The sequence below is a fragment of the Vitis riparia genome, chromosome 16 (assembly GCF_004353265.1).
Source record: "Vitis riparia cultivar Riparia Gloire de Montpellier isolate 1030 chromosome 16, EGFV_Vit.rip_1.0, whole genome shotgun sequence".
Classification (NCBI taxonomy): domain Eukaryota; kingdom Viridiplantae; phylum Streptophyta; class Magnoliopsida; order Vitales; family Vitaceae; genus Vitis; species Vitis riparia.
Window position 1 is genome coordinate 13,549,365 of NC_048446.1, and position 13,468 is coordinate 13,562,832.

Below are 13,468 nucleotides of genomic sequence, written 5' to 3' on the forward strand. Positions count from 1 at the left end.
CAAAGCTATAACCCAACTGCTTGGTATCAACTATGCCAATTCTAGTCCTTTTTTTTTTTTCCCTTTTTTGAGATAAATATCTAGGAAAATGAAAACCCAATCAATAATGCAATCGAGAAAATTTCAACAACTATGTAATCACCTAGAATTCACCATTCATTGTAAAACTAAATAAGTCTTACATAACAAACAAATAAAAAGATGCCCTTATAGCAAATGAATAAAAGAAGTCTTCATAAGTCTAAAAATATAATAGATCAATTTCTAATAGTCAACTATCATCCATGAGTTTTGATATCAAAACTTCACATATAGCCCCAAAACAAAAGTAAAACTAAAAATAAAAATAATCTCCATCTCAAATTAGGCATCAAAAAAAGTAGGTCCAAATTTAACTGACAACCAAAGCTTACGCCTATCAATTGGACAAGCAAGGAAGGCTCGAGCTACACTCACATCACCGGTAAGAGCTTGATATGCTTTCATTGAGATACATCACTCATGCCTCCAATCTTAGCAATCTCTTCAAACAATTGCTTTTCTGTATAATTTTGAAGGTTGCTTCTATCAAGAGCCGCAACAACTGCATCCATTCCAACTCTAATTGACCTTAATTCTTCACTTACAATGTTGACATATTTTGCTTTTCGCTTTTTTGTTTCTTTGTTGGACTTTGGTGCAGAAATAGATGCATCTGCAGATGAGAAAGATGTCTCATTTGTTGCTTCATTTTCAACATAAGCAAATGTTTCATCTCTGATCCCATGTTGTGATGATCCTAATGGAATCGTGTCATCCAAATTTTGTTCATGGGCCCAACGAAGTTGTCTTTCTTTTGCACCTGCAGCAAGACTTCCTGTTGCTTGATCTTTTCTAAGAAGAATGGACAACTTATCATAATTTCTAATAGGTTTGTATCTGAGCTGAGATGTTCCTGGGTGTGCCTTTTAACATCAGAAAAAACAAATATTAACAAAACTCAAGTTCAATTGTGATAATGTCTATTAGAAATTTATACCTCTAAATTACATGCAAAATTTTAATTTCTAATAAGTCAAAAATAATAATTAACTCACCTTAGTGTAAGTAGTCCATACTTCCGTGGTAGCTTCGATCATTTGAGTTGATTCATTGAAACCAAATCCACTACTACTTTGCAAAACTTCTTGAGCAGCATAAAAGTTTTTTTTAAAAGTTTTCATTCTATTTTTTATGTGCTCAGAGTTACAACTCAATTCAAAATTTTCCCCAATTTCTCGAGCAACTATTGCATAAGCTGTCTTGGTGAAGACTCCTCCTATCTTTTGCCCTTTATGCATTTGCTCCATTAATCGATCAACCAAAAAGTTGTCCATTTCATCAATCCAAGTCGAGTTTCTTTTTTCACTTACACTTTTGTGCACTTCAAAGCCTTCACTATGTTTCATCTGAAATAATAATACATATATATATGTTTAAAATGAAAAGTCAAGAGGAGGAGATATAATAACAACTTCATTGTAACTCATTCAAAATGTGATTTTAACTAGAGGAGTTATAGTTCTAAATACAATCATTGTACTTAATATGAAACACAAAAAACTATACAAGAAAAGAACCATAAAATAAAAGGACTCATCAACGGTTTCTATTGTAATCTTTCCACATGTCCATGGCTATTTTCTCCCTTAAGATTTCTCCTTCCTTGCATTTTTCAGCTAAACTCAAGACCATTGATTCAAATTCCGCTTCTTTGCTAAAAAGCTCTCTATCGACCTTTGCTATTAATCTTTCATCTGGATCAACACCCATGAGATAGTTATGGAGGATACAACATGCTAGTATAATATCAAATTGTGTGTCAACAGGGTAATGTGGCTCTGTCCCACTAGCTATTATTGAAAATCTTTTCTTCAAAACACCAAATGCTCTTTCAATTGCATTTCTCAAGGACGAGTGTCGAAGGTTGAAAACATCTCGAGCATTTTCTGGTTGATGAACACTATACTCTTTTAAATGGTAACGAGTGCTTCTATATGGGGTAAGAAATCCAGTTTTTAGCTGAAAACCCGCATCAGCCAAAAAATATTTACCTAAGAAGCATAGACAAAGGATCTTTGTTATTAGTAATAGTCACTTGAGCTAATAAATTATGTTATTATCTAATTACCAATAATTACCTTGTGGAACAATCAATTTATCAAAATCTCTCACTAATGCATTATCTAGGATTCTCGAGTCTGACGTAGATCCTTCCCAACCAGGTAAAACATATGTGAACTTCAAGTCAAAGGAACATGTTGCTAAAACATTTTGTGTTGGATAGTACTTTCGCCCTCGATACCTTTGCACAACATCATTTGACACTTTTACACGAAAATGTGACCCATCAATCACCCCTATGCAATCCTATAAAAAAACAAAATTATTAGTTTATTTTGAAATATAAATAATATTCTAATGATGTTTGTTAGATAAGTAAGTTTACCTTAAAGTAGGGCCAAAATTTGGTATTGTCCTTGATTTCTTGAGGGCACTTTAATCCATCAGGCTGCTTTAAGAAGACATCATCTAAAGATATTATAGATCTAAGAACTTGATGAAAGTGGCGACTAATAGTTTCACTAGAACGCTTGAAATAAAATTTCATAGTTCTATTCCTTAAATTATGACCAACAATGTGAAGGAATTTGACAACTTGTTCTTCTACATTACTATGTGCATTATTTCTAAGACGACCTGTTCCCCGAAGAATGTTTACTAGTCTTGCGAATGCATCCTTTCCCATACGTAGTTGATTATAACAATCTTCATTATCCATTAGTGTAAGTCTTTCCATCAAAGCATGTCATTCATAATCTCCTTCATTAGAGATTGATCTCTCCAAATAGTTTGAGTGATGATAAACTGAAACAAGAATTGCCGCATATGCAGCATACATAGCTACACAAGTTGCAGCCCATCTTCTAAGTCTTTGCCATTCTTCATTATAAGTCTACATGATAGCAAAGTAAGAGGAATGATTTAGTAAAGTCATTAGGTAAAGTAAGAGGAATTGAAGCATTATGATTTCTAGCTATGAAAATTTCGAGGAAAATATTGCATGAAAATTAAGGGATGTTTCTGCCCACTAGTTCTTTTCTTGATGTTAATTGCAACATGGCTCTGCTATATAATGTTGGAACAAGGAGACAAAACTGCCTGGTTCTATGAATCAAGACACTGAATTAATTGGACCTTTTTACTTAATGTTGAACAGTTTTTAAAAATTGTACTTAATGGGCTAGGCTTAGAGTGAATACGTGTGAGTTAGTGTGTGGCTTTGTGAGCTACATTTAATCCATCAAGAATGTAGAAGTTGCTGCCAAAGACTAGAGAAGAAGTTGCTGTAAAGAAAATTTCCCACAATTCCAAGCAGGGAGTGAAGGAGTTTGTTGCAGAGATTGCAAGCCTAGGAAAGCTGAGGCACAGGCACTTGGTTCATCTCCAAGGTTGGTGTAAGCAAAAAGGCGATCTCCTTCTTGTTTATGATTATATGTCCAATGGCAGCCTGAACACCTTCCTGTTTCAAGAAGACAAGAACCTGGATTGGGGACAGAGGTTCAGGATCCTCAAGGAGATTGCTGCAGGCCTCCTATATTTACATGAAGAATGGGATTTTAGCATGTTGTTAGGGCTTTTAGCATGGGTAGGCTTGATACATATGGATGTTAATTTCAGGTTTTTGGAAAGGGTGAACTTATATTTCCCAAGTGCATGTTTAAATGAAGTCTTTTCAGAATATCAAACAGTTCATACTCCTTTTCATTATTTCAGTAGTATGTGTTCATGTTATTTCCCAACTTCTTCATGGTCAACCTGAATAAGATTAGTGCAATTGTGCAATCCCTTATATTGGCAGTTAAAATTTACAAATGACTGAACACTATGATAAACCTATCCTACCTATTTGGAACTTCATGATACTAACATATGCACACATTTTTTTATACGTACAAATAGCCACCAGAAATAAGGGTTTCTAGGGTTAGGGAAAGACTCCTTAATGTGCATTAGGCTAACACCCCTGCTCACATTGGACCCCAATCTGCATGTTGAGAGGGGAAATTCAATGCATACTCTAAGAATTGGAGTTTTAACAACATGTAATGTTGGATTGTAAAACCTAAATCAGTCTTGTTGTGTCACGTATTTTTGTCATCCTATTGACGGACCAAAAGAAAAAAGGTTCAGAAGTCATCAAGTTGTATAAATGAAAGACTAAAAAACTTGTATCAGATGAACAGGAAATTAATGTTGTTAGCCGGAGAAGGGAAGGAGATTTGCTTCACCAATGATTTGAGGCCTTGGACTAGAAAATTTGGAAGTATTGCAGAGGAAAAGTTGAGGTGCCATCATGAATAGGACGTAAGGTTCACATGAGTTCAAACCAAACTGACAGAAGGTCCTTTATGTTGGCTCTTGCTTATATTAGTTCTTATATTAGTTCTTGTAAAATCGTCTTGGATGTCATCATGAATTTTCGCCATTTTATCAACTAGCTAGATGCTGCTGCATTGGAACTCCCTTCTAGAAGTAAAGAAATTAACATAGAAAATACATAAGTTCTTTCTTCATTGTAGTTCCTGTTCTCCTACTTCTGCCTGTTGTCTAATTGGTTTTCGGGTTGTCTAAACAATTCATTGTAGCCCTCAAACCCTAAACCAGTGGCTTAAGATTCCAGACTTGGTTATTTAAGATTGATTTCATAGGATGCAATAATTTCCTAACAATTTAGATATAAAAAAGAATTAAGCAAAATGGGTAAATGCCATTTTTATGCTTGGTACAATCAAATACATATGTAAAGTTAGCAATATCAAGTAAATAGAATAGGTAAGATAAATTAACACAATTCATAAAGATCAAGACATCAATGAGAAGGAAAAAAATCACAAGCTATAGTCTCCTTGAATCTTTCGCAACTAAAAATTAATGGAGCATAATGAATTTATTTATTTATTTTTCAATCAAGTGAAAGGTCCCAGAACCTCCACCAGAGAACATGCAGTTGGGTGTGTACGTCTACTCCCTTACGACTTCATGAACTAATTAATATGAGCAGGTGGCAGTGTATAATCCAAATCCAGCAATTTCTAAGGTCCCACAATAGATGAGAAGTTCATGAGAATTAGTCCAGCCCTATCCTTACGCCTTTTGAATTCCCAATTCAACCTCGTGTTTCCCGGAAAATCATATATTACTGACAATAAATAAGTAATAAACATTTTCAATCTTATCGGAAGGCTAATAACAACAACACATGATACACAAAATTACAAATTATCATTTCTTCATATTAACATTCAAAGTTGCAATTAACAATAAAGAGAATCAAAACCCTAATAATATTTAAAATCCCCATTCTAAAACCTGAAATCATTGGTCCATAAAGCCCTAAGAAATAACTCAAATCGAATTCAAACCCTCATTTGAAGGGGAAAAAAAAAATAAAAAGCAAATATCAATCCAAACAAACTCGAAATTCCCATTGGAAACCTTAAACCCTAATTTCTAGTCAGTTGTATGGAAAAGGCTGAATGAGGGAAAGAGATCATAAAATTAAACCAACATCAAACACAGAGATGATGTGAGGTTAAGAGAAAAGAGTTCAATTCATACCTGACTTAAAGACATGGATCCGTCATCCATGGGAACTTGATTTGAAGAACGCACTTCATCAATGAGAACTCGGGTGCCTGAAATTGGTAGGTTTTCAGAGGCACTCGAAGGTGGTCGGAGTGATAGTGGTGGCCATTGAAAGGGTCGACGACGTTGAGAAGCCATAGCCACTAACGAAGAGGAAGTTAGAGATGAAGCTTCGGTGAACAAGAGCCGACAAAATTTTCCTCCTCTTTTCCCTGCTCTTTTTCTCTTATATTTTCCACATTATTTTTTAAGGAAAATAGTGAGGAAAATATTACAATATTTTCTTTAATATTTTCCTTCATATTTTTTTCCATTGTATTTTCCATGTCATCCAAACTAAAAAAAATCATTTTTCTTTGTATTTTTTTTTTCCTTTCCTTAGCATTTTCCGAGAACCAAACATAGCCTTAAAAATAAAGAAAACAAGATTCCGGAATTCTTGAGAATTCTGCCATGAGCCATTGAGCACCTTTAATGCACTTGAGTGCTCTAGGGAGGCTTAGGCGCTCTCCTCGACACTTGAGTACTAGAGGAGTTCTTTTAAACCAGTTTTAAAAATCTACCATTCATACCATGTTTTAATTAACTCAAATTTGCATTTTTGAGACCTTTTTATACTTACATGTCATTCTGATTAATCATGAAACAATCTTGAGTTTTCAATAGTGAGTAAGATATAATCTAAAAAGGTCACAAATAAGTTAAAATATTTGGAGCAAAATTTCTAATATTAAAAACTACATAAATTAACATACCGATAATCTCTCCGTTAGTAATTTTGTGACAAAATTTATAAACCTCAAATACTCTTAAACGTGGTTTACAAATCTCTCAATAACACTTATCTAAAATAATCATTCTCTAACATGCATATGATGATAAAAAAACATCCAAGAGTGAACAAATCAAATTAACTTGTGACCTACACACTAATAAACTAAAATCCAAGGTAAAGCAGTGTGTGGGAAAAAACATAAAAAATAGTATAGCTATAAACAATATCAAATAATGGTGAAAACAAATGGATGCAAATCAATCATGCATGCAATATACATCCATCTATCAACCAAATATTTATCTCTCCCTATTTATCACAAGCATGATAGAGAGGAGTAATATACAACAATAAGCCCACATAAGAGAGAGATGGACAATGAAGCAAAATAATATCCATATATTGTCAAAGGTTTTGGATACATAAGATAAAGCAAGAAATGTATATCAGACCAAAGTAAAATACAAAATAAAATCAAGCCAAGCCGATTGTAGTACTAAAAGGACCGATCCAACAAAAATAACTAAAAAGCAACTACTACTCAAGATCAGATGGAGGTAATGGTATAGAGCTAGAACCGCCCTAAGACATCATAAAAGAAGTGATGGATGTGAGCTACCCCTTTATGTGATAGAAACTTGCATCCATATGCTCCTCGAATTGGGCGATGAGTAGCGTTCATATGATCCAACCGTAAGTGCAGCTAGTCCATGGATTTGAGAACTTGTTAGATCCTAAAAACATCAGTGAGGGTAGGAGTGTGGGGCGAGATGTAGAACATGTCTCTCCTTATGACTACTACGACCTTGAGGGGTAGGCACTGGGAACTCTTCGCCCTCCTCGATAGCTCTAGCCTCCTACTCCGTTTGTACAATCTCATCAATAATGAGGCTATAGATGTGGCTCACGTACTTAGACCATAAGCTCTTATCAATGAGAGCACATAGGCTAAACATGCCCATCTAATGAATTTCAAAGTCAGTATCCATGAGAATTTGAGAGATGATCATTGTGATAAGAAGGCTCCTAGGATGAGACGACTCACTGTAAATAACCATCATGTAAAAAATAAACTGGTTGATATCTATGGGTTGCCCAAATAGAATGGCATGGATGAACTGAGTAGTTGAATGGTGCCTTTGTGTTCGATGGATCGAATGATAGAAAGAATAAATGAAATAGGTGGTGAGGAACCAGACTGGCTTGGTGAAGTCAACCACTAGAATATACATGGGAAGAGCATAAGGCTCACCAAACAAGGAAATAGGGATGGCTGCGAGCTCGGAGCTCATAGTACCTCAATAGAAAAGTGGGCTAAGGTCCCTTAAAGTGATGACATATTGAGAGCGCGACAAATAGATTGAGGTGTGATTAATAGGGTATAACCTTACATGGTGACTCAGAATGCGAGCCCTAACACTATAGAGTGGATGCTTGCATAGAACATCCTAACATAACGGGGATATAAATTCCTAGGAAGTAACGTGAGAGGCTCCCAATCTATCTCATGGAAAATATCAGGTAGAATAATATCTTGATCGAACCTCAAGCTATACCATACTCGATCTCGACCCTATTGTTAGAGAAATGAGTATATGTAGTAGTGCTCATGGGTGTCCTCAGAGTGGAAACAATTGATTGAAAGGTTAGTTAGCCTAAAGGGCCTCTATAAAAGGATCCCCATAGTAGGCTTAGGGGATGGAGGCCAAGGATGAAAATATCGGTAATCACGGATATATCGGTACTTCGATTTTACGGATATATCGGATATATTGGAGATATATCGGATATATCGGAGATATATCGGCAGATATTCTGGAAAAAAATATCAGTAGGCTTAAAATTATTAAAAACTCATAGAAATGCAAGGAAAACCTCATAATAATATAATTAGAAGTATAATGGACATTTTAAAGTTGTTTTATTGAAAAATTTGATATATATATATATATATAAAATATAATTTGCGATATTAGATGTAATTATATCATATCGATCTATAAGAAATGTTAATTTTGTAATTGTTCTCATTATAAAGTCACATAAAATATTTCATTTCATTAAATATCAATAATTTGTACACATTAAATTCATTAAATAAACATATTTCATATTCAAAATATACTAGTTCATGTTAATTAAATTAATTAAATAATTTAGCATGTTAATTAAATTAATTAAATAATTTAGCTAAGTTAACTAGTTTAATTTAATTCTAAATGTGAAAATAAATCACAAATAATCATCTAAAATAAACATATCAATTTATAATTAAATAATCAAATTAACCTAAGTTAATTCAATAAAAATATAAAGATTAATTACAATTGAATGTAAAAATAGCATTAAATCATCCATATTGCAAACATACTAATTAATTGAAAATACATGAATTAATTACAATTGGAAACAAAATTAATTACAATTTAAAACAAATATAACTTAAAATGATTAAATAATTGAGCAACCTTAATAAAAATTGGAGTAATGAGAGAGCAAATGAAGAATGAAAGCAAAAATGGATGAAATAGATGAAATTTGGGCTATTTATAGAATAAATTTGGGCCAAAATAGCCGTTGGAACATTAATTTACCGTTGAAAATCAATTTTGGCCGTTGGATAAAAAATTGGAACAATATGGTCGTTGGATCGCCATATTACCATTGGAATCACATCTAGGCCGTCGGATCAACACGGGCGTGATCTGGGCCGTCAGATCACGTTGCATGAAGGAGGGGAAATATCACAAAAAAATCAGCGATATATCTCTGATGTTTTGCCACCAGAGACAATTTTTTCAAAAAATCTCCGATATATCTCCCTGAACCGATATATCGCTGATATATCACCGATATTTTGGCGATATTTACGGAAATATCTCTCCTCCGATTTTTCTCCTCGAAATGTCATGTCGCCGCCTCCCGATACAAGATATATCGGCGATATATCGCCGATATATCCCGATATTTTCCTCCATGATGGAGGCATAGGAGGTGCCCCCCGGGGATGCCTACGACTAGGAATATTGATCCTTGAGTGGAATATAAAGGGACATGTAAACCCGGAAACTATTTGGAAAGCTAAACTAGTGGAAGTACTCAAGAAGTGGTTAGGAGACTAAGCAACATGAAGAGGCTAGAAGAAATAAAGACAAAATGAGTACGGGAAGGCTTTTTATAACATCTAAAAAGGTGAATCTCAATAGTGGAATACTCCTAGGAGGGTGAGGGGAATGAAAGGTGTTTTGACTAATTAAACAAAATCTCAACTCAAATTAGCGAACCTTAAAACTTTTTGAATAGTTTTTCTTCCCTTCACACATTCTAAAAAACACAAATTATAAATCGCATGCATATATGAATGCAACAACACTTCTCAACAATATTAAAATGCAATTCACATGCACATGATCGAAGACTCCCAAACTCAAATTAACTTAAACTAAATTCAGATAAACACAAGATCAATATACCTCAAAATTTTAATAATCAATAATAAGAAACAACTTCATAGATGATTCATAGTCATTTCTCTTCATCATTCAATCAAATAGTAGACAATCAAATCTATAATAAATTGTTGAAACTGAAAAATTGATGCTAAGAAAAGAAAGAGAGACAATGAGACAATTGACACCAAATTTTGATGTGGAAAACCTTCGAAGATATCAAAAACCACGAGGCTACAATCGATCGAAAACATCCACTATGAAGAAAAAAAAACTGAATACAAGGTTTTACCTAGTTCAAACCAACCAATCCTTCCCGGACCACTTAACTAGTAACTTTCACTTTCAACTTCTCACCTTCTTCTTCCAAAGCACACTTGGAGTCTACACTAAGATCTATCTCGACCTCTTTTTGAATCCACACAAGAAGAAAATAGGTTTTTGCACAAAACCAAGAGAATGAGATATGAATGTTTCATAAATCAACCCATGTTCATTTTCAGAAAATCCATTTAAAAAAAAATTCTTGGAAAACTTATGGGATTTTCTTAGGAGGCAAACATTCTCAAAATGGGAGGAAGGAAAAGCTCTTTCATGGCTACTGCTCTCTCTTGCTTTTAGAAATAGGAAAAAAAATGATTTTAAATGAGAATGAAGCCCTTAATCCAATGACTGAAAATTGACCTTAAAAACAGATTAGTTGGATCGATCTGCCCCTACACTTGGATCGATCTAGAAACAAGGGAACAAAAGCCTTTCATCAAAAAACATTTCTCCCACCTTTCTTAACTCTTTTAAAGATGAAAAACAGGGTTGATTCACATTCAATCACCACACACTCAACTACATACCTCAACTTCTTAGCAAATTCTTAATCTTCAAAGTCAAGTAGTCCGAAGAGGAATTGGAAAACCAAGTTAGGGGATGACCGAACTTCTCTGTTGTACCAAAATACTTAGCCTTTTTTACGTAGCAACTTTGGTCAAGAAAAACTAGAGAAAGAGTCACTACAACTTTTGTAGTATTCCGGGTATCGTCCTTAAGGATTGACTTATGGAATTGCTTTTGTTTAAATCCTAAAGTGAAAAATAATATGAGAATAATGTGAAACTAAGTAAAAGAAATTAAATTAATAACAAAATGGATATCGATTTTAAATTCGATTGATTTAAGTCTGGGGCCTTCCACAATCCAACCTAAGGGTATAGCAATTAGAGAAAACAAGGGTCTTTCAAGTAATATGATCTTAGGGTTTTGGGATCCTTGGCCGCTTGCGATCAAGTAGAATTCTATAACTCAAAATTGCATCTGAAACTTAATTTTTCATTTTTAAAACAAATTCCTAAAACCATCAAATGAATGAGATTGATTATCAGTTTAAGATTTGGTTTTTTAACCCTTCCTACTCCTTATAGCTTTGTTTTGGGGAAAATAACGATAGGAAAGACGAGGATAACTAATGATCAAGAACTACCAAGAATCAATAGTATCGGATAATAACCTACCGTATCATTCCCTAAACTAACTCACAAGGGTATGATAAAAAAAAATTGATAAATTCTCATCCAACCAATAATTAATCTCACTGTTATAATAATTTACCCATTGTCCCTATAGGTTCCCTAACCCTTAGGTTTTCATGCTTCAAGCCCCAAGTTGGCTCTCAACCTCTCATGGGGTGATGCCACATTCACAATCCATAATAGGGTAAAAATCCATAATTTGAATGAAAAGAAACTGAAAACAATATATTTAATAAAGAAGAAAAAGAAAACAAACCTAAGTTCTTGTTTTCTTCCACCTTCAATGTCAAACTCTCCCCAAAAAAATCCAAGATCCCTAAAACCTAGAATTAAGAGAGTTTATATAATATCATCAATTACCTAACATATGTCACACTCTCATTGGCCACTTATTACAAAATAATTTCCTAAAAATGATTAAAAAAAATAATAAAATGGTGATTTCTAGTCGTGTGGGGTCTACTTAGGGTGGATGAAGTGCCCTAGATGCAATTCCTGAGGTAGAGGAGACGAAACATCAAATTGGCAGTGGGTGAATTCAAAATTGGTGTCATTTCGAAGTGGATTTCGAATTCATAAGTTGAATTTCGAAATCATTTCGAAATGACCCTTCAACTAGGTGTAGTTGTCTTCAAATGGCCATAACTTCTTCATTTCAGCTTTGATTTGCACACCGTTTGAAGCGTTAGAATCTTGATTTCCCGATTTGAAAAAATATATAGTATGTATAAAATGGACTCCAAGAAGTACTCCAAATTTGTCCTCAAATTCAAAGTATATATTACCATAAGGTTTTTGAGTTCTGAATTTCCATGCAGCTGAATCTTGCTTCATGCCTCATTTCCCATGTTTTATTGCCTTCTTTCTTACTCCATAATGGTCATTTCTCATCTTCCAAACTCATGATGTCCTCATCTTGCCTTTTCTTATGGTCCATGAGTCTCGACTCACTTATTTCCTCATTTAGCCCTTTCTTGATCTTTCAAAATCTAAAGTGATTCAAACTGCACCCTTTTCTTCCCTTGAATCTGAGATAAGTCTCCAAAGTACAAATGAAACTCATGGCTAGGGCCTTAGCATCGATTTAGGTCAAGTTGGGTGATTTGAATGTCCTTTGGTGCACAAATCATATCAAATATGTGCCATTAGAGCACATATTTTGGCTCCGATCAGGGGACACTTAGGAATTTTGTCTGAAATTGGCAACCTAGCTAAACACTCACAACCTCTATTTGTGCGGGAGCACTAGATGTAGCATTTGGAGCTAGATTAGTGCTTGATACAACTTTGAGTGCTTAATCATTTCAAGTGTTACATGAGCATTGAAAATAAATTTGAGTGCATGAGAGCTTAAGGGCGTTGGAAGCCTAAGAGAGCTTGAGTGCTCAATGCACCAGGATAATGTGTTGCACACTAATTGGGTGCTCTTTTGAATGCCTAAAATGTCCTTTTTGATGTAAACAACCGAGAAACAAAATCCCTAACCTTAGGGAAGATGTGAATAACATAAGAGACTAATAAATACACCCTAGGGCTTTAAAAATTCATAGAAACTCAAGTTTTTAGCATGAACAAAAATAAAACAAGGGATTAGTTTGACTAAGATATCTAAGACTCCAAGATTAACATTCGAAGAAATACATTAATAATGGTATAGGCCTAAAAAATTTTCAATACTAATCAACGTATAATAGGGTTAAAAGAATCCAAAGAAATGATTATCAAGGATATCAACTTGTTATCTAATTTATATGATTTATCGGGAAGATCACTAAAACATGCCAAATTGTAATTTATTTAACATTCATTTAATTTGAAAATAGTTTGTTGAATTTCTATTTAACAAGGCAAACATTGATCTACATACAACAAAACTTTAAATTTTTTCCCCCTCAATTATAAATAACATCATTTTTTATTTTAGAATTATGGAGGTTGTCTATGCTATAAGGAAATCATACTATCAACTATGGTTGCCTTTTTCAACTTGGGGATGTTTCCAAATTTTGTAAGTGAATATATTATTTACTTGAAAATAAATATATAAATAATAT

At 33.9% G+C, this 13,468-nt stretch overlaps 1 protein-coding gene across 4 annotated transcripts; it reads right to left on the reverse strand.

The window, feature by feature from the left end:
• Positions 1–210: 210 nt before the first annotated feature.
• On the reverse strand, positions 211–5,878 carry LOC117933117 (putative nuclease HARBI1). Of its 4 annotated transcripts, none has more exons than XR_004654280.1 (5): positions 5,641–5,878; positions 2,468–2,974; positions 2,160–2,388; positions 1,077–1,427; positions 211–944 (listed from the first exon to the last, which is right to left on the reverse strand). XR_004654280.1 is itself a non-coding variant. In XM_034854505.1 (5 exons), the coding sequence occupies exons 3-5, from the start codon at positions 2,816–2,818 to the stop codon at positions 1,618–1,620; spliced, it is 1,035 nt and encodes a 344-aa protein (XP_034710396.1). In that variant the 5' UTR covers positions 2,819–2,974; positions 3,386–3,613; positions 5,641–5,878; the 3' UTR covers positions 1,484–1,617. The 4 variants fall into 4 exon arrangements, 3 of the variants coding, with proteins under 3 accessions (XP_034710397.1, XP_034710396.1, XP_034710395.1); XM_034854505.1 differs by lacking the exons at positions 211–944; positions 1,077–1,427 and adding exons at positions 1,484–2,072; positions 3,386–3,613; XM_034854504.1 differs by lacking the exons at positions 211–944; positions 1,077–1,427 and adding an exon at positions 1,484–2,072.
• Positions 5,879–13,468: the final 7,590 nt, after the last annotated feature.

Excerpts from the sequence above, each read along its gene's own strand:
- LOC117933117 (XM_034854504.1), bottom strand. The coding sequence starts at position 2,818 with ATGGAAAGACTTACACTAATGGATAATGAAGATTGTTATAATCAACTA. Across the intron at positions 2,389-2,467 it reads AATTTTGGCCCTACTTTAAG|GATTGCATAGGGGTGATTGA; the intron begins GTAAACTTACTT and ends GTTTTTTTATAG. Across the intron at positions 2,073-2,159 it reads TAAATTGATTGTTCCACAAG|GTAAATATTTTTTGGCTGAT; the intron begins GTAATTATTGGT and ends TATGCTTCTTAG.